Source organism: Peromyscus eremicus, chromosome 2 (assembly GCF_949786415.1).
Source record: "Peromyscus eremicus chromosome 2, PerEre_H2_v1, whole genome shotgun sequence".
NCBI classification, from domain to species: domain Eukaryota; kingdom Metazoa; phylum Chordata; class Mammalia; order Rodentia; family Cricetidae; genus Peromyscus; species Peromyscus eremicus.
This window is the reverse complement of record NC_081417.1, coordinates 77,330,795-77,355,111: the sequence shown is the minus strand read 5'-3', so window position 1 is coordinate 77,355,111 and position 24,317 is coordinate 77,330,795. Positions and strand designations below refer to the sequence as shown.

Genomic DNA, 24,317 nt, shown 5'->3' with positions numbered 1-24,317 from the left:
TGCATTTGGAAAGTGCTCATTATATGGTTATGTAAGGAGATATCAAATTTTCAGTATGAAATTGCTTATGGTTTATAAAATGGTAACATGAGCAGACCTGGTTCCCTCTTTATCTACAAGACGTGTGACTTCAGGGCCTCCAAATGTTTCTGAACCTGTTTTTTAGTCTCATAAATGGAGATGAGTTCTCACGGGATGCCAGAGAAGTACCGGGTCCTTCCCCAGCTCTTCATTGTCACATTACTGAAATTCTGAACTGGATGTGTGTGTGATTTTTCCTATGGATCAGTCACTTTTGTCATTATAGGCTCCGCTCCTCTTTTTTTTTTAATTTAAATTTTTTTCTTTCCTTTTACATGCCAACCCCTGTTCCCCTTCCCTCCCCTTCTCCTGCTCCCCCTACCTACCTCCATCCCACCCCATCCCCTCCTCATAGAGGGTAAGGAAGGCCTCCCTTGGGTAGTCAACACAGGCTGGCATACCAAGTTGGGGCCAGACCTAGCCCTTCCTCTTTGCATGAAGGCTGAGTAAGACATCACACCATAGGGAATGTGCTGTAAAAGGTGTTCATATATTTAAGTATGTATCATATTTAAGTCAGAGAACTGCAGCTTTCAACTACCCTCCCTCTAAAATAGTTCAGAAACATCAACCTCATTATCAATTCTCTTGTTAAATTTCATTATAATGATTCTAGTATTGATAATAGAGTCTTATGAAATAGAATGTGTACCAGGCTTTTTCTTTTGGGCCATCAACCAACTCCCAAATCAAGACACAGAGACTTATTAGTTATGAATGCTCAGCCTTAGCTTAGCTCCTGTTTTAATCTGTTTCTCTTCATCTACGTTTTGCCTCTTTCTTTCCTTCCATATGTTTTACTTTAACTGCTCCTCATGTCTGTCTGTCTGGCAGCTGGCTGGCTTCTGGCCCTGGCATATCCCTCTCTTTCTCCCTCATTCTCTCTTCCTTATTCTCTCTCGAGCCTAGATTCCTCCTCCTACTTGTTCTCTCTGCCCACCAGCCCCACCTATGCCTCTTCTACCTAGCTATTGGCTGTTCAGCCTTTTATTAGACCAACCAGGTGCCTTAGGCAGGCAAGGTGAAACAAATGCAACACATCTTTACATAATTAAACAAATGTAGCATGTTAAATAAATGCAGCATCAACAAATGCAACAGACTTTCACATAGTTAAAGTAATATTCTGCAACATAAACAAATGTAACACCCCCTCAAATAGTTAAATATTACACAACAAGAATGTGATTTATGATCTAAGAAGTAGTAACCATCTTATAATATTGTTATGACAGAAATAGAGATCATATCAGCAAGTTATCTCTGTACCTAACTCATGAAATTATCCAAAAAATACATTTAAATAAGCATTGTAATCCATGCATGTATATTATTTTATGTATTTAATACATCTTTTTAATCCTTATAACACATTTCACAGTCACTAGATTCTGAAAACATTATCTCCAAAAAAAAAAAAAAACAATTTTATAATGAACTGAAAATGTTAATATAATTTATGGTGGCAATCCTTTGAACCAATTCCATTTTGTCCATTTGGGATCCGTGACCCATGATAGCCCTAGTCTTATGGGGAGGGACACTGAGTTCATACAGTAGAATTACATGTTGTCTGGAAGACCAATTCAAAGATTTCTGGGTATTTTTATTTATAAGCTTTTTTACTAAAAAAAAAAAAAAAATCTTGCAAATAGAACTTCTGTGCAGTTTGAATAGTGATTCTGAAGCCATTTCACACTGGATTTTACAGTTTCACTATCAAATAGATTTTTATGCATATATCTGCTATCAAAAACAAAAACAAAAAATCCATCACAGAATTAGATCAGAGAAGCAATTAGCTTTATAATCTCTTTCATAACTCATGTCCATTTTCTGCATTCAGTCCAACATCATCCCCTAATATTTAGATTTCCTTGTTCTCTTTTCTACATATTATATTGTACCCTCATGCACATTTGTTTATATACATTCAAGGATTTGCATAAGGAAAAGTCCTAAGCTGAAAATCGCCTTGAAGTTCCCTCCAGTAGGCAATCAGGCAAACAGAGAATGTATGCCTATATATTTCCAACAAGAAAAGAGATCTTTTTTGTTTGATGTGTGCCAGTTAAAGTGTGTGGTTTGTTATAGGGGCATGTAACTTGAATTCAGCTCTATTTCAAGAGGTAGACCTGCTCAGATTCTAACTGAGGAGGCTGCAGATCAGCACACTTGCTACTCATTGAAGATATGTGTGCAGCAGGTGGATCTGCTGCCAGATTCATTGCCATTTCAGTTTTATTTCCCATGCTCCTTCCCCTCGCTCTTTGCCTTATACATATGGTTGCATTCCCACATACAGTATAAAGATGATGTCTCTCTACATACATGTATCTACTTAAAAGATAATCTCCAAATTTCAGCTTAGTATCACCCAGGATTTTAACATAAAAGTCTGTGAACAGAGTGGTAGATGCACACTATAAGGAAATTAGACCCAAGCTTCTGAATAGTATGTATTTATTAGACTCTGAAGGTACTGTGCTGCTTACTAAACATTAAATGTGTTTTAAGTATTTACTAAAAAAAAGTACTTGTTCTAGTTTGATCTCTTGCTATGATAAAACACTGACAAAAAGCAACCTGGAGCAGAAGGAATTGTTTGACTTACACTTCAGATCACAATCCATCATTGAAGGAAGTCAGAGTAGGAACTCAAAGTAGAAACTTGGAGACAGGACAGAACTCTGCTTACTGGATCTCACTCGGCTCATGTTCAGCTGGCTTCCTTATAATAGCCCAGACCCAGTTGCCTAGGGAAGGTGCTGCTCACTGTGGGCTGGGCCCTCACACATCAATCTTCCAACATTACAATCTCTCACAGACCTGGTTATAGGCCAATATAATTGAGTCAGTTCTTCAATTGAGGTCCCATCTTCCCAGGTGACTCTAGGTTATATCAAGTTGACAATGAAAAGTAATATAACAGTATTTATTGTACTCTGTATGAATATGTACGTTTGTTAGAATTACTGATTTCAAAATCTTTTATTGATAAAATTTCTCTTTAGTGTAGTTTGTGGTGGGATATATATGCTGTTAGATGTCTGCTACATAATTCCGTGTGTGCCTTGGATTTAAGTATCCTGTACTCTTCCAACTGAGGAATCTTTGTGTACATCACTGAGTTTGAAGATTTGTCTCTCTGGTTTGTTTCTGACCTGTACTTGGTAATATCACAGGCCTGGTCTCTGTTCCTAGGCAATGGAGGAAAGAGCGTCAATGACATCAGTTGTCCCCAAATTACCTACTTACAGACCATGGGGGCAGCCGCACAGAAGTTTGGCTACTATTTTCTGGATTTGAAGAACAAAATAAGTTATTTTCTTTATTCAGTATTTTTCTCAAACATTTTTGTCAGTTTTGGGCAGTTACAGCTCCACTTCAGAAGGAATATACAGCCAAGAATGAGCAACTAGTGAACAGATAATGTGAGAAAAGGACTTTAAGCAAGATCACACCTTCTTAAAAATATGGTCACGTGTTCATGGGTGTCATTTCTCACTGTATGCCAAATATGTTACATTTCTGGCTAAACTATTTTTTTAATTAAAAAAATGGAAGAGAAATATTTGTGTCGATGTAATTGGCAAAAAGCAAAAAAAAAGCATTTTACAAGCCCATTAGCCATGATTTCCAATTGCTCAGTTTTCACGCTAAACAACTTGCTTGAGCAAAACTTAACGCTTTCTCCAGCTCAAAGACCCTGTGATTCTCTGCAGGCCAACTATGTGAAGAAAATATAAATGAGTGTAGTTCCAGTCCGTGCTTGAATAAAGGAACCTGCACCGACAGCTTAGCAAGCTACCACTGCACCTGTGTGAAAGGATATGTGGGTAAGAAGTTCGCATTTCTCTCCCTTGTTTCAAAATTCTGTAAATAAACATCAGTGTCTTTACTCACATATTATCTAACTATTACATTTGGACTTTATGACCATACTGTGGGAAATAAGTCATGTAAATGATGTTCATAAAATGGTGTAAGTTGACATGAAATAATATATTTTGCAAACTGATGAAAGAAGTATGGTTAAAAAAATATGCACTTCATTTTCAGGGAAGAAGTCTGAGGGGTAAAATGCTAATGAAGGAAAAACACGAGGACAAACAAACGGAAAAAAGGGAACTAAACTTATTATCCTTTTAAACCTTATTTCAGCTTGATGCCCGTTGCTAACTGTAGTTTCAGAAGGAAGATGAAATAAACTGAGCATCCAAACTGCAGAGTCCTGAAGTGACTCCACAGGGCCAGGGCTCGTGCTCAGATGCATCATGAGCAGGGTTAATGGCAGCGGCCCTGCCTGCCGCCTCTCTCCTGTCAAGGAGTCACATCAGGGGCGGTTTTCCTGCCGAGGTAATCATCCCAGCTCTTTCTCGTCCTCACCCACCCCCAGGTGTGCACTGTGAGACAGACGTCAATGAATGCCAGTCGAGCCCCTGCTTAAATAACGCAGTTTGTAAAGACCAAGTTGGGGGGTTCTTGTGCAAATGCCCACCTGGATTTTTGGGTACTCGGTGTGAAAAAAATGTGGACGAGTGTCTCAGCCGGCCATGCCAAAATGGAGCCACTTGTAAGGATGGTGCCAACAGTTTCAGGTAAAAGGCCAAGTCTAGAGTTTCGCTTCCTGTTTCCTTGACTGAGCAGTCACTGTATAGTCTTAATGGAGCATTGGCTGCAAAGCTCTGTGTCAGCTGTCCTCACACACTCACCCAAAGGCAGGAACAGTAGAATCTCACCACCACTTGTGATAAGACAAGGCTAGGCCTAGATGTGAGCCTACAGTTTTTGTTGTTGTTGTTGTTGTTGTGTGTGTGTGTGTGTGTGTGTGTGTGTGTGTGTGTGTGTGTTGTTGTTTTTGAGACAGAGTCTCCTGTAGGCCAGTCTGACCTGAAACTTACTATGTAGTTGAAGATGACTTTGAACTTCTGATCCTCCTGCCTCTACCTCCCTAGTGCCGTGATCTCCCAGGTGCCACCATGCCTGGTGTTTTGCAGTGCTGGAGGTGGAACCCATGGATCCCCTCAAGTCAGGCCAGCACCACTGAACTACACTTCCAACCCCAAACTTGTAATTTTAACATAGGCAACTTAAGGTGTCTATGAGTCGGATACATGCCAGGTTTAGAAACTTTGGCTCTTGGGAAATCATAAAGGTGAAAGGAGGGGCTGGAGAGGTGGCATGGTTGTTGAGTGTTTGCCAAGAAACATGAAGTTTGGCTCCCTAGCACCTGTGTAGCTGAAGCTTGACGTGGCAGGACCTATTTGTGATCCCAACGATGGGACCGTGGAGACAGGTAGATTCTGGAGCTCACTAGACAGACAGATCAGCCAAATTGGTGAACTCCAAGTTCAGTGAGTGACCCTGTCTTGGAAAATAAGGTAGAGAAAGATCTGGGAAGACAGTTGACACCAACCTCTGGCTACCACATGTGTACACACATACAGAAACACACACATGCACAAAATAATGATGAAGGGAAAGACGTACAACCCCAGCGCATGGAAGTTAACATGTTAGCACTAGATAAAATCCAGTATTCTTCAACATTTTACCTTTTAGCTGAAATGTTTGCACTAGGTAAGATAAAAATGGGCTATATGATTGTACTGCCCGAGGGCCTATCCGCACTGAAAGTCCATGGTGTTCTAGCATCTACTTTAGGAAGTTTTCATCTAAAGAAATCTAACAAGAGCACAATAAGTGAAATCATAAAAGCTAAGCCTTTGTGGGTGAAATAGAAGTTCTTGGGGGTGTAAATGAACATTTCCTGTCCTGACTGCTTTGTCCCAAATAACCCACTCAGAGGCTGAATATGAATCATAAATGCTCAGCCAATAGCTCAGGCTTGTTAGTTGCTAACTCTTAGACTTAAATTAACCCATTTATATTCATCTATAATTAATGTCACATGGCTCATGGCTTTACCTGTCCTCTAGCATGTCTTGCTTCCTGCAGTGGCTGGCTGCTGTCTTGTCACTTTGCCCTCCTTCTTCCCATCACTCTCAGTTTGGCTTTCTCACTTACTTTCCTGCGCAGCTCCCAGCATGTCAGATTTTTGTTAACCAATGAGGTTAATACATATTCATAGTGTAGAAAAGGGTTGTTCCACAGCATTTCCCCCTTTTTGTCTAATTAAAAAGGAAGGTTTTTAACCTTAATATAGTAAAACTATATATAACAAAAATAGTCATTAAGTAAGAAATTACAGAGCTGGGCAGCGGTGGCGCATACCTTTAATCCCAGCACTCAAAAGGCAGAGCCAGGCAGATCTCTGTGAGTTCAAGGCCAGCCTGGACTATAGAGCAAGATCCAGGGCAGGCACCAAAACTACACAGAGAAACCCTGTCTCAAAATACCAAAAAAAAAAAAAAAAAAAAAAAAGAATTACAGTAACAATATCCAATCCATTTGCATTTGGCAAAATTAGAGAAAATAATTATCACTCTTATCTTGGTAAGTCTATTTGTATCTAATTTACTTTCTATTATAACTAAGGGAAACTATAATTATAACTATTTAGTCTTCAACTCCATCAAAGACCCCAGAAGGGTAAAATGTTACCTAATGACAGGGACATCAGGCTGCCTGGACAGTTACTCAGAGTTCCTCTGTAACATTGGGGCATCCAAGTCTAGCCTACAGGCCTACCATATTTAACAGACTTTCTTGTGAAGCAGGGAATATTGAAGGACTGTCCTACCTTGTCTTGGCAAAGTTCGGCAGTCACCTTTCTTGTGTCCTGCTGGTCCAGTTTGGACAGTAACGTCAGCAGTTAAGGCAAGGGCAGTTTCTTTGCCCACATAGCTAGCTTTTTCCCTAAAGAAAACAAACTCCATATGGAGTTTCTTCAATGTCCGTCATCCTTTTTGAAGTAATTGGTGCTGCCAGGAGTAGACATGTCTCACTGTCAAGAAAAGTCTAAGCTCTTAAAACATGTTAAATGCCATATTCTGTAGGTCTTTGAAGTGTTTGAAGCCTAACTAACCTGACTATAAGTTTGCTATTATGTATGACTATTAATATGTATTTCTTAATTATATATTACAATTTTTATAAGCTGCAGAAACATAATACTCCAGCAAGAGTTATACATAGTGTAACAAAATTAACTTTAAATTTGTATAAATAAACCAAAATCCATATTAATATAAAATATGTAAAATTAATAGTTGCTTTTTGGATTAAAGTAGATTCAACAATCTACCCCTTTTATCCTATCATTTCTATATCCCCCCTTTTTCTTTTCAAAACAAAATTCCTGAATCTAATATCTTTTGTAAGCATTTCTCCTGACCATTATCCATCACAACTTGTAACCAACCCCTCAAACGATGACAAAAACTCATAATTTACTTTTACAAATATGAGTGTAGTTTTCTAGACTACTTCCTGTTGATTGAGGGCACTGATAATCTCTGGGGGACCCTGAGAAAATTTAGGATGGTGATCAAATCCTGACTGGAGGATTCTGTGAGGCTGGATCATCTCAGCCAGTAGCCTTGAAGCCTTTCTGGATGCAGAACTCAGAGGAAACTGCAACAGAGGTGCTCTGAAATGTTAGATCATCTGGGAAATCTGTTCCCATTGGAGATTTTTTTAGGGGGTCTTCCTTGATCAAATCTGATCTTTCTTAACCCAGAATGAATCCAGAGCCTTTCGTTTCCTGTGGAAATAAAAGCAGAACCTCTTTCCCAAAGTAACATATCTTTTGTCTTACATTTTGAAGCCAAGATATTTTTAAAATATATAGGTTGATTTAATCCAGCAGTTTCCATAATCCAATGTCTCTTAGCACCTAAAAAATTCAAATACAACATAATAATATATAGGATCCAGACTTTCTGTGTATTTCCCATCTTGCAGTGGCTTATTACATTTTTTTTTACTACTCTTATTTTTAAGGATTTTTTCTACCCTTTTACTTTTCTCTCCCAAGCCTACATATATTTTTAAACACACTGTAATCTGTTTAGAGGGTTTTTTCTGTCTGAATCTGTCTTTACTGCTTATCTGTAACCTTTTCAGTCTGTATGAGCAAAAACCCTAAATCCACCATGCAGCATGCTGGCAGAGCTTGCTAGCAACTAAGCCCACAGGGAGCAGCTGGAAAAAGCCTCTCTATCAGCTGAGCATTTAAATTTATATTCAGCCTCTGAGTTGATTATTTGGGACCAGGCAGTCAGGACAGGAAATGTATGTTTACATTGGGGGAAAGACTTTGCCTCCTGGAGGAAGCACATAGGGTGTCAGTAGAATGCAATTTAAAAAACAGCTCCTCTAGTCATCTTCTGGAGTCCCCATGCATCCCCTAGCTTGCAGGGAGATGTGGAAGACAACATTTCTGCAGTGCAGAGGATAGGCTGTTCTTGCTCATGAACTTAAGAAATACCATGGTCCTAAAGCTGCTGTTGGATCCAGCAGCTTGTAAAGTTAAAAGAAAAAAAAGTCAAAGTCACCCCCTTACCTTTCACAGTCCCCTCCCAGCTCTGCCCTTGCCTATTATCGCCCTCCCACAAACAGCCAAAGCTCTGTGCATTCAAATACATAGATGGAAGATGGCTAGGCCAGTGAATGTATTGTCAGTGTGCAAGTGAAATGTTTACTCATATAACATCATCTTCTTATGGAAGTTCACATTTTTCAACAAAGAGTGCCTCACCATAGGCTGTAAGAAACTTTCAGGTGAACTATAAGAGTTCTAACCTCACCCCAGGGTTCAAAACAATGGAAGAATATATAATTCATCTAGAACCAGAAGAAAGGAGAGGACATGCTGTCTCTAGTCAGAAGAATATAGAGGATTAAGTGAGCATCATGGACAGAGCTATGGCAGTGTTGTCCTGCCAGATAAAGATGCCTGAGGCACTAGCCAAAACAGATTTACCATAAAGTGCAGAGACCCGGACAAGATGGCCCTCCATTCTCAGATTTCCTTCTCAACCCCTCCACTGCCATGATCCCACACTAGTCACCTTCAGATCAACATCAAAGACAGCTCCAGGTGAATGTGCTAGTGTTGATAATATGACTTCCTTAAAAAAAGTGTTTCAGTCCCACAGAAAATTGCGAAGAGTAATAAAGACATGCATTCAGCTCTATGATTAGCAAATCTCAGAATTTGCCTTATTTGATTCACATATTTTTTGAAAGGAATAAGTTCTAGAGATAGAATTGGATACAGTTTGCATACACACACACACACACACACACACACACACACACACACACACACACGTTCTCTTTCCTAGTGCCAATCAATATTCTGAAGTTTCTATATAGACAGATAGAACTCACTTATGTTTTATATTTTACATCCTAAATCACACCCATAAGCAATAAATACCAATGTTTTTAGGCGTTAGGTAAGTGGGATACACCTCATCAATACCATTTGTCATTTGTCACTCAACATTGTTGTCAAGTAGATGCATTTGCATTGTGTTTGTCACGATGGCTGCTGAGTATCTATGACATGGGTGTACTAGGAATGGCTTTCCCATCCACCCCACTAGAGCACTGCTGTCATGAACACAGGACACAGGCTGTATAGCTCTTGTGCAATGATTTTCTAGAGTAAACGATATGAAGTAGATGCACAGGGCTCTGGGGACAGGCTCTTGACTACCCTTGACACTGTAGGACTGTAATTCTAATTTCTGTCTCAGATTCCCTATTTCACAACACGATGGTCAGCATTTGTCATTACTGGATGTGGTTTTTGTTGTTGTTGTGGTGGTGGTGGTGGTTGTTGTTGTTGCTGGGTGTGTAAACAATTGGTTACGACCACAAATCCTGACACATGAGTAAGAATGAGGTTGAGACTCTCACCCCACCACTGAGTGACAGCAGGACTTCCTCAAATGACTTAACTGCTGTAGCAGACTTTAACTCATCAGTGAAGTAACGCCAGCATTACCCCATTACTGTAAAATTGGCATAATAAGTTAAAAGGCTTTAGAATAAAATCTTAACCATGTTTTCCTAGGAATTTCTGTGGGGAAAGAGCTCACATAAAACAAATTTCACTTGGACCAGAACCCCTTTTTGCTTTCTTTTGCTATATTTATGATGCAGAGTGTCTTAAAGGAGTTCAGTTACAATCAGATGAATGGAAAGGTGAACACAGTTTACGTGCTTTTTGGATTAGGCAAAGGGTTTTAGCATTTAAGTCTCTGAGGTCTTCTGAGAGAAGGTTGTTGTAAGTTGGGGACAGTTTCCCTAACGGGTCCTCTGACGGCTCCTGTTGCTGCATTTCCTTTTCTTCCAGGTGCCAGTGCCCAGCAGGCTTCACAGGGCCACACTGTGAACTAAACATCAACGAATGCCAGTCCGACCCATGCAGGAACCAGGCCACCTGTGTGGATGAGCTGAACTCGTACAGATGTAAATGTCGGCCAGGGTTTTCAGGCCACAGGTGTGAGACAGGTATGTATGAACTTAGATGTGAGGCAGGTGTGTATGGACTCAGGTGTGAGACAGGTGTGTATGAGCTCAGGTGTGAGACCGGTGTGTATGAACTAGGTATGAGACAGGTGTGTATGAACTCAGGTGTGAGACAGGTGTGTATGAACAAGGTATGAGAGAGGTGTGTATGAACTTAGGCATGAGACAGGTGTGTATGAACTAGGTATGAGAGAGGTGTGTATGAACTTAGGCATGAGACAGGTGTGTATGAGCTCAGGTGTGAAACACATGTGTATGAACTCAGGTGTGAGGCAGGTGGGTATGAACTCAAGTGTGAGACATGTGTGTATGAATTCAGGCATGAAACAGGTGTGTATGAACTCAGGTGTGAGGCAGGTGGGTATGAACTCAAGTGTGAGACATGTGTGTATGAATTCAGGCATGAAACAGGTGTGTATGAACTCAGGTGTGAGACATGTATGTATGAACTCAGGTGTGAGGCAGGTGTGTATGGACTCAGGTGTAAGACAGGTGTGTATGATCTCAGGCATGAGACAGGTGTGTATGAGCTCAGGTGTGAGATATGCGTGTATGAACTCAAGTGTAAGACAGGTGTGTGTGAGCTCAGATGTAAGACATGTGTGTATGAACTCAGGTGTGAGACAGATGTGTATGAACTCAGGTGTAAGAAATGTGTGTATGGACTCAGGTGTGAGACGTGTGTATGAACTCAGGTGTAAGACAGGTGTGTATGGACTCAGGTGTGAGAGGTGTGACTCAGAAGGACTGCTAACAATACTCAGAATAGTTCTGGAACAGTGCCGGCTTTTGCTCTGCTAAGCGCTTGAGACTTATTTCATCTTCCCAGCCATCAATAAACTGGGTCCTGCTGTCAATACCCCCAACAGCATGCATGAGGAAACCAAGGCTTAGAGATCTAAGAGGGAAATGCAGAAAACAATTTGCCAGACCTCTCCCATGGTTCCCTTTAACCTTTTGGTTTTTGCTGCGTGCATCCAGGCTCTGCCACACACCAGCTGTTCAGTGATTATTCCTCCTCTTCCTCCCCCTCTTTCTTTCTCCTTTCCTTCCTCCTTTATGGTCTTGTGGCAATGTGTGTGTGTGTATGTGTGTGTGTGTGTGTGTCTACATGTGTATGTGTGTGTGTGTGTGTGTGTGTGTGTGCATACATGTGAGAGTAGAGGACAGAAATCACTGTCAACTGCTTTCCATTTTATTTATTTTTGAGACAGTTTCCCTCACTGAACCAAAAGCTCACTGTCTAGACTGGCAGACCATCAAGTTCTAGGGATCCTTCCACCTCCGCCTCCCAGAACATGCCACCATGTCTGGCTTTTCATGTGGGTGCTAGGGTTGGGAAATCAGGTCCTCGTGTTTGCACAAGCTGGCACTTTACCCACTAAGCCAGTGCTTCTCACCCTTCCTAATGCTGCGACCCTTTAATACAGCTCTTCATGTTGTGGTGACCCCAACCATGAAAGTATTTCATTGTTACTTCATAACTGTAATTTTGCTACCATTATGAATCATAATGTAAATATCTGTGCTTTCCAATGGTCTTAAGCGACTACTGTGACCCACAAGTTGAGAACCATTGTGCTAGGCCATTGCCCCAGTCCCAATATTGTTAATTTTAATGGCATTTTCATAATAGAAAGTTGAAACATTACAATTATGTAAATTGACTGGAATATGAAGAGCATGTTATGACTATGAATACAATGTAGAATATTTAGAGAAATCTAGTTAACATATCTATTACCCCAACTGCTTAACACATTTTGTTGTGAGAAGACTTAAAATGTACTCTCAGCAATTTTGAATTGTATAATGTGCTGCTATTAACCATATTTGCCATGTTATGCAGTTGAACTCAAGCAAATGAACCAACCAAAGTACGCATCTCTGAAATTGTGTAGCTTTTAATTATCATCTCTATTTCTTCCATGTGTCCAGAAAGGACACTAAAAAGCCTTGGGCAGTGAAGGTTGATAGATAGTAAGTCAGAGAGTCAATAGATCAATGCTAATTTCCTTCCGAGGAGACTGAAGTCTTTGGGCAAAAGACTTTTGTGATAGAATAGGCTTTGCAGAGCTGAATAAGAGAAGGGTTGAATTGTTCGTCAGCTATGGAAAAGACATCCCTGAGTGAGGGCGGATGCTGCCCTTGAGTTAACTTCTCCCTCCTCTGCATCATCAACCCCTCTCTCTCCACGGTCCTTCCCATCAGCGTACACCCTGCCTCATCAGCTCTCAGCCTTTCTACCTCTACAATCCTGTTTTTCTGCTCCCTTGCACAGCTGTGTTCTCTCCTATTATTATGTATACTCACTGATTAAATATATATAAAATACATAATTTCATAAGTATGTGCTACTTAGTTTTGAAATCGCTTCTCAAATCTTCACATTTGAGAAGTTAACTTCTTTGGACTTGGTGCTTCTTGCCCACTTCTTTCCCGGACAACTGGCAGTGCCCAGGAATGCCACACTCTGCACACTCTCCTTTTCGTTGCAGAACAGCCTTCAGGTTTTAACCTGGATTTCGAAGTTTCTGGCATCTACGGATATGTCATACTAGATGGAGTACTTCCATCTCTCCATGCCATAACCTGTGCATTCTGGATGAAATCCTCTGATGTCATCAACTATGGGACGCCGATCTCCTACGCTCTGGAGGGCGACAAAGACAACACCTTCCTCCTGACTGATTATAATGGGTAAGCAAAAAAGGGAGGGTATCTCCTGACACCAAGTTAGAAGTAAATCCTGCTTAGGGCTTACCTTGGGAACCAGTGAGCATGGAGCCTTGGATGGCAGTCAACTAGAACACCTGGGCAAGCTCTCGGGGAAAGCCAAGTATGGGTGTTGTCGTAGATGTTGTTTTATTTTCTCTTAACAATACCCTGGGGAAATACTGCCCTTTCTACAGACCAGACAGGAGAATAAAATTTTACAAAGCCTAAATGATTTGCACTGCCCTGCCCCTTACAAGTCGTATCATGGGAAGGTCAGGTCTAACTCTCAGGAAGTTGGTGCTCTTCTTTATATAGCAGGATATCCAAAGATTAAGGGTTACCAGCAACACTTGTCTGTGGGAGACAGGTCTATTGAGTAAGAATCAGTGCAAAACCTCAGGGTACAACAACTAAATCTAATGCCAGAGACCTTCTCCCGCACTGTTGATAAAGTCATCCCAGTTGTATCTAGAGTTTTGCTGAAGAGTTGCGACGTGGACAGCCCCCACCACCGGTCACCTGTCCACACTTGTTACTGCTGAGCTGTGCACTGGCTTAGCCTTTGTGGTCCTATGAAAGGCCCCCAACACACACACACACACACACACACACACACACACACACACACACACTCTTTTCCACACTTGCATTCCTCAGGGAGGTTGCAAGTCCACCCCCCAGCTAGGCTGCACAGGGTTCGATGGGGCCTTTCTTCTCACGTTCACCTACCGTGTTGGCCTAATGAGCAGATTGCAGGTCTCAGAGATCTACTGGGATCTTTCTTATTCTCAGGCTTGGAGAGTCTCATTGTTTTTGGTAGAAATCTCATCAAACACAATTCTTAGTGAACTTGAACTGTCAGGGGAGAAAAAAATGTCAAGGTGTTGGCAAACACTTGAGGTAAAATGTACATAAAGAAATGAACTGTTGCCTGCTTGGCTAGAGAGAGGAAAGGGGGGAACTAGAGAGGAAACAGTGTAGCAAGAATATTCCTCTCCTGTGGAGGTTGTTGCTAGTGTCTGGGAAGACTTACTCTCCTCCTTGACTTTCCACGATCATTTCCTCTTCTCCATTCACCTTTGGACACTTTCCATTTTAAATTGTTTACTGTCTTTACACCACTCCCCTGAGTGGTGGGGTTTCTGGAACCCTCTTTTGGTTCTTTCATTTGGACAGACGTATTTGAGCTTCCATATGGCCAGTCTGGCAACTACCTTAGTCTGTTCAGGCTAATAGAAAAAGTCTGTGCTCAAGGTAGCCTCAGAACCAGGGTCTAGGTTCACAGATTCTTTCCAGGGATGTTCTCCCTGTGCTCTCAAAGACTGAAGCCGCAAGGCGCCCCTTCTGTCCTCTTTTGTAACCGCAGTAATCCTGTTCCAAGGGCCCTGTCCTCATGACCTAGTCACCCCAAAAGGCTTCTCTTCTTATGCTGCCAGACTGTTGGTTAGGACTTTGAACACATGAATTGTGAGGAAACACAGACGCCCAGTCAGTAGCATAAGGCCTGAAATATACTTCCTACCTATGGCTGCCCGAAGTTTGCTTCTGGTCTTGGAAAACGCCTATTCTAGAGGAAGACTCTCAGACAGTTGAGCAACTCTCTCTTTCTTGACTTTCCAAAGGATGGTAAATCATTTCAGTTATCTTGGCTTATCCTCAGACTTTTTCTCACTCATCAGTGTTTACATTGAGCTAGAATTTAGTGTAATTAGTAACTCAGATAAGCTTCTAAAATATTATGAGATGGAGGGGGGAAATGACTAATGGATTACACAAGTACTACACACACACACACACACACACACACACACACACACACACACACACACAAGATGAAGTGTAACATGCCCCAGGGAAAGAACTGTGGTGCCATTGACTGTATTCCCTGAAATCTTTCTCTCCACAGCTGGGTTCTTTATGTGAATGGAAAAGAAAAGATCACAAACTGCCCCTCTGTAAATGATGGCATTTGGCATCATATTGCAATCACATGGACAAGTACTGGTGGAGTCTGGAGAGTCTACATAGATGGGAAATTATCTGACAGTGGTACCGGCCTCTCCATTGGCAAAGCCATACCTGGTATGTCTTAGCAAAACCAGTACATGTGTATGAGACTTTGGAGGCGGCCATGCTTACACAGACATAACATTGGCCAACTTTGCTGCCGTTGCTTCCAGTCAAAGATCCACAGTTGTGTCTTTCCCTCACCACCCATCAGTTATCTAGACCGTAGCTGTCAGACCCTTTTCCCTGGATGAACTGCATGACTGTGTAAGCAATGCCTTTGGAGATCTTGGTTTGACCAAGAAGCAAGCTGGTCTAAGAGTCTTTATTAAGCTGTCTTCTAAGGAAGTGATTGGCTATTGCTGGACCCTGCTTGCTCGCCTACTGTTTTTAGGGGCTATCTGTTTTGTTTTGGGACAGTGTATATAAGCTGAGCTGCTGGGTATATTTTTCAACTTTTGTGTCCTTTCTCAGGTTGAACTCAACCTTTCCTCTGAAGTCACTTTAAATATTCAGGGAGCGTTAGTTTGAAAATTGCCAAAGACTTACATGGCAAGAAATTTGACCTGTGTAGATTCAGACATGGAAGAGTTATGTAGACATCATTATTCTTCACTTTCCTCATGTTTCCAATGCTTAAAAACAGTATCTGGGTAAAATAAAATTCAACTAAAATAACTTAAAATACTTAAAATGAACTATTATCTTCCAGAAGCAAGTTATATTGAACCAAGGAAAATATACTAATAATGATATAACAAAAGATCAATCCTCATGAAAATGTGATGAGGTCACCTTTACAGAGCCACAAAAGAGATATTTAATTTATATTTTAGAAACTATGTCTCTTTGCTTTACTTTGTAATGCCAAAAGATTATAGAAATGACATTAAAATTTATTTATTTATGACTATAGAGAATATATACTGAGAACCCACCCCCTAATTAAGTTGGGCACTCATGAAAGGTACTGAACATTTAATAGTGAGCAAAAATCATGTAATTGCTGCCATCCAAAAGGATTGGTAGTGGAGGAATGGTATATTGTTTTAGGTCTGTAATCACATGCAGTTCAAGCTGAGGTAACCGCTGTAGGGGAATGGAACACATCTCCATGACAGCCCACAGCCAAGGAACTGTGTAGAGTAAATGTTAAGGAAGGCTAGGGAGATATCTTTCCTGAGTTCTAAGGCTAGCCAAACACTAACCGATGAAGGGGACTGGACTTTGTTGAAAGAATTGAACAAAGACCAGTGGAAACATCTGGAATGTAGATGGAACAAATGAATGTACAATGCACTGCACGAGTCTGTAGAAATGGGTCATGGCCAATCACACAAAGTCTTATAGGGCAGGTTAACAATTGAGGTTTTCATCCTAAAGTCAGTGGGACATCACTGATGGCCTTTAAAGTAGGGTAGTCATCCCAGGCATGGTCAGCATGGAGACAGGGTGTATGTGTGTGAAAAAAACCACACCATACAGTTATATTCCTTCTGGCATTTTACTCCTTTGCCCTGAAACTCTTTCATCTGCATAAAACTAACTCTTCATCAAGCACGTCTTCATAATCTCTTCTCCCCCTCCCCCTCTCCCCCTCCTGCTCCCCGACAGGTCTTCCATTCTGCTTACCTACAGTTTTGTACTCGCTGCCCTACAGTGGAAAGTGTTTTGTGTGCACATCTTCTCTTAGAATTACAGTCCCACAGGCAGAAAAGCTTTCTGCTCTGCTTTTACACCTATGCAGTTCCAACCCTGATATTGTAACCAGCACATCTTGAGGAGCTACATAAGTAGCTTCAGCCTCCATCGAAGGCTGAAACAGAGTTGGCTGGACAAGAGAGTGAGTAAAGGCATCCAAGATGTGAGAACCTCTGAGATCAGAGGCAGGGAGCCATATGTACTCTCCACTGAAGCCTGATGGGCTCACCCTCCAACTGCCTTGAACTGTCCACATAAACTTAATCTCCATCTGTCCTTGTTGCTAATCCATGCAATAAAGTTACATAGCTTTGCTGTCAATGACACTTTCATTCGTTTGTATCAGCTATACTTCCATTACATTGGCATTTGGGGAATAACAAACTATTAGGCCAGTGTTCTTCTTCTTTATTCTCACGCTCCCCCTCCCTCTCTTTCTCTCTCTTTCCCTAGGTGGTGGTGCATTAGTTCTTGGGCAAGAGCAAGACAAAAAAGGAGAGGGATTCAACCCAGCTGAGTCTTTTGTGGGCTCCATAAGCCAGCTCAACCTCTGGGACTATGTCCTGTCTCCACAGCAGGTCAATTCCATTTTCAGTGTATGACAGTAATGAGATACAAAGGTACAAACCTAGTAAAACCATAAACAGTCTAATGTTGACGTAGCTCATTGTAAACTCCTAATTAGCAGGGTTTATCACCGATACTGGATAGCTTGGTCTGTGAGGCAGATGTTTCTACACTGATTTCCATTGATGGCCCTTTTAGTTTCTCAGTGATATTCTGACATTTAAATGGGAATGGGTATTTCATTTATATATATATATATATATATATATATATATATATATATATATATGTCTTCATAATCTTCATAATCATATATATACTTCTTAGATGGAAAGAACATAGAGACTATGCTTCGACTAGGTATAAGGACATCCGTAGATGGCAACAGATGGATTGTATTTCAAGCCATGCTTGAGTGCAACAGTCTGAGATCCAACCACAGTTCAAGCACAGTATTTCTGGGATGGTTTCAGTCATGTTACTCCATCTCTTTACACTTCATTTTTCTTAACTATAAAGGAGAAAGAATTAATCTAGCAAGATTAACAAAAGACCACCTACACATTTGTGGGATTGTTTGCCCCATAGCGATGGCTTGATAAATATTCACTCTCAAAATCATACTGATAGATGGGGCTGGAGAGATGGCTTAGTGGTTTAGAACACTTGCTGCTCTTGCAAAAGACCCAAGTTCGGTTCCCAGAATCCATATTAGGCAGCTCACAATTGCCTGTAACTCCAGCTACAGCAGCTATGATGCTCTCTTCTGGTCACTTTGAGCACCTGCACACAGGCACACACAAGCATAAATAGCATCTTTTGAAAAAAATATGACTTAACCAACCTTAACATCTAGACAAGAGACTCTGCAAAGGATTCAAAATTGCAGGCCATCATGAGTCTTTTAAGTGGGAGAAATACTAGGGAGACCTAATAATGGGGATTGGAAGAAAGTTTCCTGTTGCCTTTGCAATCATACTATACAAAAATATGCTTTTCTTCATCTCTGCCACAATGATCCGTGGCTGTTTCAACAGGGTTAAGTGTTATGTGAAAGCTCCATTTTTGTAGAAGTTTTATCTAAAAGTGTGTTTTAAACTCACAGGTGAAGTCGCTGGCCAGCTCCTGCCTCGAGGAACTCAGTCGGGGAAACGTGTTAGCCTGGCCTGATTTCTTGTCGGGAATCACAGGGAAGGTGAAGGTTGATTCCAGCAGCATATTCTGTTCTGGTGAGGATTTCTCTCTTACACCAACTTCGCCATGTCTTGACTCTTCCAGAATGGTCTGTCAAAAGCATGTAATTCAGAATTCTCTGGTAGCTACATCATGGCACATGTCAATCTGCCCCTTAGCTAAAATTCACATCTACCTCATGTCCATCCAAAGGGTGTTTTGAATATTGAAATTATTTATGTACAGCAGAGTACAAAGTAATTGGGTAGGATATTTGGATGAAGATAAAGTAAGATTAAAAAGATGGGAGACTCTGAGTTTGTATTGTTTTTATTTTTCCTAGATTTTTAAATTTTATTTTTATATGTATGTTTTTCCTGCACATATGTCTACGTACCACATCAGTACCTGGTGCCCCTGAAGGCCAGATCAGGGCACTGGATCCCCTGGAACTGGAGTTAAGGATGGTTGTGGTCTTCAGTGTGGGTCCTGGGAACTGAACCCAGGTTCTCTACAGAGCAACCAGTGCTCTTAACCACAACCATCTATCCAGTCCTGTTTTTGTTTCTAATAATCATCAAATTCCTAGGCTCCTACTTGAGATGGGGATACTTTTGTGAAACAAATAAACAATGACTGTTCCCACCTACACCCTGAACATTCACTCTGGATAATCTATTTCCAAAAAATCAAAGCATTTAACTGAATTTTTAAAGTGTTGTGGGATTCCTGACTTTAGAATGAACGGTGCACTACTGCCCCCCCCCAAATGCCATTTGTTCCTTTAGAAATATCCAACATGTTTCTGTTGAAAGGAGGAAAACTACTTGATGATGCAAATAAGATTTTTTTTTTCTTATCATTTTGTTTGTCGGTGACTGGGGTACATGAAAACTTGATTTCGGTAAAGCTGGTTCCCTGCTGGTACACAAAGAGAGTTTGAGCTCTTGACTCCCTGACCCTGCTGCTGTGCTGCTGACATGCTCTGTACCCATGCTCTGTGCCCTCAGATTGCCCATCTTTAGAAGGCTCCGTACCACACCTGAGAACTGCTTCGGGAGATCGAAAGCCGGGCTCCAAAGTCAGTCTGTTCTGTGATCCGGGCTTCCAGATAGTCGGGAATCCTGTGCAGTATTGTCTGAACCAAGGGCAGTGGACACAACCCCTCCCTCACTGTGAACGTGAGTGGCCTTTGTTCAACTCCCGTGGATGGTTCTGGAAAGTTATGGGATCCACATAAGCACTTGGGGAATGCTAGATAAATGTTCACTATCTGCTGTCACAAGGACAGAGAACATCCATCAAGTCCTTGCCCTGTGTAAGAGCCTGGGCCGGGTGCCATGTGGGAAGTAAATGATAAGGATGCAAAGAGACCCCTGACAAATGCATCCAAGGTGACAATGAGGACCTAGAGATGAGGGAAATAAGGACCTGTGGGCTGGAGAGCCACCCTGAGGTGTGCCACTGCTGGATGAGGAAAGAGGAACAGGTGACTTGAACTGAGTGTATCCACTCATTCACTGACTCAACAATATTTTAAATACTGACCTTATCTAAACACTGATACATGTTCTAGAGATGCTGACCCTGTCCTTGTGTTTACATTCTGGCAGAAGAGACAGGGGGAAAATAAACAAGCGCATACAATAATGTTTATTTATAATGAATAATAATGATAAAGGCTAGAAAATTAAGCAAGCAACAGGGCCAAGGGGATGAAGTGAGGAGATTTGTACAGGCAGGACTCCTGCCTTGAACAGAGAAAGCAACTATCACCCCACACAACACACATTTATCTTCTTGTCTGTCCCCTTTACTGAACAGGAAGTGCCACACAGTAGGAATCCCATCTCCTTAGTTCACTTCTGTAAGCCAAGTGCCTGATGGGTGGTAAGAGTACCACGGGTGTTTTTGAATGAATGAGTTGACTGCCTGCTGTGAACCAGACAATGTGCCACCATGCCACACCTGTGTGGCTCCAGCAATGTAGAGCACTCTCTAGCCAATGACTGTATGCAGTCAGAAAAATCCCATGCATAAGGCCTCTACATGAAACGAGGTTCAGGTGAAGAAGATGTCTTTTGAGCACTTGGCTCCCAGGGCAGTTGTGTTCCTCCTTCTCCAATCCAGGTATTCGCTGTGGGCTGCCTCCTGCCTTGGAGAATGGTTTCTATTCAGCTGAGGACTTCCATGCCGGCAGCACCGTGACCTACCAGTGCAACAATGGCTACTACTTGTTGGGTGATTCCAGAATGTTCTGTACAGACAACGGGAGCTGGAATGGCATTTCACCATCATGTCTCGGTGAGATAAACGCTGGCAACTGCTGTGTGGATTCAGTCATGTCCTTTGGAAAACATTTACCACAAGTTCTAAGGCTCTCCTGGCATCCCATTGTTAACTCCACTCCATCCCAGTAATCCCTGGGCAAAGGGTAATGGCAAAGCAGCTATTTCTTCCCCAAAGAGCCAAAAATGTTCCTTATTTTAATCAAGTTCAATAGTAAGACTGTATCCCCATCCCTGTTCTTCTGCTTGCCTACCTATCAACTGAAGAGGTATATTCTACTGTTCATTTGCAATGTAATCACCATGGTTGCCTTTAAATTTCATAAAAATACATACAGTGGGTCTGGAGAGATGGCTCAGGGGTTAAAAGCACTAGCTGCTCTTTCAGAAGTCTTGAGTTCAATTCCCAGCCACCACATGGTTGGTGGCTCACAACCATGTATAAGACCTGATGCCCTCTTCTGGCATGCAGGTGTTCATGCAGAGCACTCACACATAAAATATAAATAAATAAGATTCAAGAATGCATGCAGTGCTACGTGTTAAGTGATATGGAGTGACCTAAAGGCAAAAGCACATGTCTGACACATAAGAAGAGCAAATTCCCTGGACAGTTTGTAAGGTGTCTTCATTTCAGATGTTGATGAGTGTGCAGTCGGCTCGGACTGTGATGAGCATGCCTCCTGCCTGAACACCAATGGCTCCTACATCTGCTCTTGCAACCCACCATACACGGGAGATGGCAAAAACTGTGCAGGTGTGGAAGTTCTTATCTCTGTTGCTCAATTCAAGTATGCATTTTAGGGGTACGTTATTTAAAAATAAGACAGGAGGCTCATGTTCAAAGGCCAAAGGGATAGGTGAGAAAGATAATGTTCTCATCAAGGACACTTAGGAACCCGTTAAAGACACAATTAATTAGCATTGAACTTTCCCTGTGTATTTCTGAAGCACAAAATTGAGCTAATTGTGTTGTCTGATGTTAAAGGAAGCTACATAGTAGAAGAATAGCAGTATATTCAGAAATATCATTTAGCCTCATGGCCTCAAACAGAGCAAGGAAGATGTTTTTCATAGCTTCACCATCAACCTCTTTCCTCTGTCTTAGTCACAGAAAATTACGTCCTTGAAGGAAATTGACACCTTGCCTCAGGGCATCATCTTCCTCTGTTAGCTTTGGTAATGCTGGCCAGGTGCTCAACTCGCTAATGTATTCCTAATTTCTTATATGTGCAATGGCCAGAAAACAGTGAGACAGAAAGTAGACAGGAATTTTTAAAAATGGGTCAAAACATCTGCCTGTGGACCCCCAAAGTAAAATATACCATTTGAAACAGACAGAAAAGACAGAAAGGGTTAGATGATGTAGGGATCCTGTTTCAGGTGTGGGAGTAAGCATGAAACAGTAACAATAAAACCAAGTGCCCAAGAGTCACATGATGGAAATAGAAATGTAAACTAGGTTAAACATAGACAATTTCTTGGTTACAGAGAATGTTGAATGTCTACCATGGCATCATATGATTCTCAGGCTGAAAAGATCCGCATGCTACCCCTGTACTATTTGAGAGCTAGATGCAAAAATGTTCCACAACAATATCTCACTTAGATGCATTTCCTCTCTTTAAAAGATCAGTCTTAAATGGAATAAAACATAAGACCATTGTAAAAATATTTCCACTCAATGAGAAAGGAAAGTAATTCTGAAAATATGGAATGTGCCCCTTAAAGTGAGTTAACACAGGAGCCAGGAAACAACTTCAAGAGGCATCTTATGCCTGATGGGAAACAGGCTCATTTATTATAATCTCATGTCCCCAAAGAGTTTGAGAACATAACTTTAATTTCTGTTTTATAATCCGCCTTACAAATTTCCTATAAGTAACTTTTCTCTGTGTTTGACATTAGATAATATCTGCTATGGAAAATAGTGAGTATTTGGACATCATGTTTTTCTGCTCACTTACTGCTATTTTTCTAAAATTCAATCCTATAATTGCAATTACTTTCTGAGATTATTTCCTTTAAAATCCTTAAAGGGTTTGAGGGTATAGTTAAATACTAGAGCAGTTGCTGAGCACGCTCTCTGCTTGCCCTCTAGTGCTGCTAAGTAAATAAATACAGTCTTTGATTTCCATAGACTAGATATCTTGAAGAAGATTAAGTCAACACAGCCTTCCTCCCTGCCCCTTTTTATGTTACTTGTGGGAAGGTCAGAGGACAATCTGAAAGAATCAGTGCTCTCCTTCTACCATGTGGGTGGCAGGGATCGAACTCAGGTCATCGGCCTTGGCAGCAATCAAGACTATGCAATCTTTAGAGCAGCTTGAAAACAAGTCTGCTGCTGTCTTTAACTGTGTCTGAGGTTGGGAGGAGGTGAGGAGGGAAAGTCTTCTGGGACACGTGCTCATAGCATCACTTCCCCATTAGATAACTGCCTTCATGGCCACATAAAATTTCCAAATTCTCAGTATTCATTTCAATTTCAAAATACTACTGTTTAGAAGCTAATGAGAAGGCTTGGCGGTTAGTTGAAAGTATACACTGCTCTATCACAGGACCTGAATTCAGATCCCAGCACCCACCCTGGGCAGCTCACAAATGGCTGTAACTTCTGCTCCAAAGACTCTGGCACCCTCTTCTGGCCCCCATGGGTACCTGCACACACATACACACACACACACACACACACACACACACACACACACACACACACTCAGAACTTGGAGAACATACTGCTCTTGAAGAGAACCTGAGTTTGATTCCTAGCACCCACACTGGGAAGCTCACACCTGTCTGTAAATAGAACTCCAAGGGGATCCAACAGCCCTGGTCTCCATGGACACCAGAACTCCGGTGTGTATACCCACAGGCAGACATATGCACATAATTTAGACTAATAAAATGAATCATTTAAAAATAATAAAACTAACCTTAAAAATATTGTGTAAGTGCTATCCAATGTATTTTCTGACTAATGTCCAGCAGGTCCCTGACCTTTGTGCCTCTTTCTTCAAAAGCCTTTGTCTCATGTTTACAGTTGGCTTAACTACTGTAGAATTCTTTTGCTTTGTGACTTTGTATGGTTGTGTGAGTGCCACTTAACATCCCACAAAAAAAAAAAAAAAACTTTCTTTCAAGAACCTGTAAAATGCAAAGCTCCAGAAAATCCAGAAAATGGCCACTCATCGGGTGAGATTTATACGGTGGGTGCCGAAGTCACATTTTCCTGTGAGGAAGGGTACCAGCTGCTGGGAGTGAGCAAAATCACATGTTTGGAGACTGGAGAGTGGAATCACGTCAGACCGTCCTGTGAAGGTACACTGAGAAAAT

The 24,317-nt window shown here is 41.4% G+C and overlaps 1 protein-coding gene across 1 annotated transcript in view; it reads left to right on the top strand.

Annotated features, from left to right (window-relative positions):
• Positions 1-24,317, top strand: part of Svep1 (sushi, von Willebrand factor type A, EGF and pentraxin domain containing 1) — a 178,256-nt gene that overhangs the window by 105,807 nt on the left and 48,132 nt on the right. The window contains exons 23-33 of the mRNA XM_059254397.1: positions 3,807-3,920; positions 4,481-4,682; positions 10,355-10,512; positions 13,029-13,230; positions 15,155-15,330; positions 17,410-17,534; positions 18,629-18,752; positions 19,707-19,877; positions 20,827-21,000; positions 21,622-21,741; positions 24,126-24,302. Of these exons, the coding sequence (XP_059110380.1) occupies positions 3,807-3,920; positions 4,481-4,682; positions 10,355-10,512; positions 13,029-13,230; positions 15,155-15,330; positions 17,410-17,534; positions 18,629-18,752; positions 19,707-19,877; positions 20,827-21,000; positions 21,622-21,741; positions 24,126-24,302 (1,743 nt within the window). The remainder of the gene's footprint in view (positions 1-3,806; positions 3,921-4,480; positions 4,683-10,354; positions 10,513-13,028; positions 13,231-15,154; positions 15,331-17,409; positions 17,535-18,628; positions 18,753-19,706; positions 19,878-20,826; positions 21,001-21,621; positions 21,742-24,125; positions 24,303-24,317) is intronic.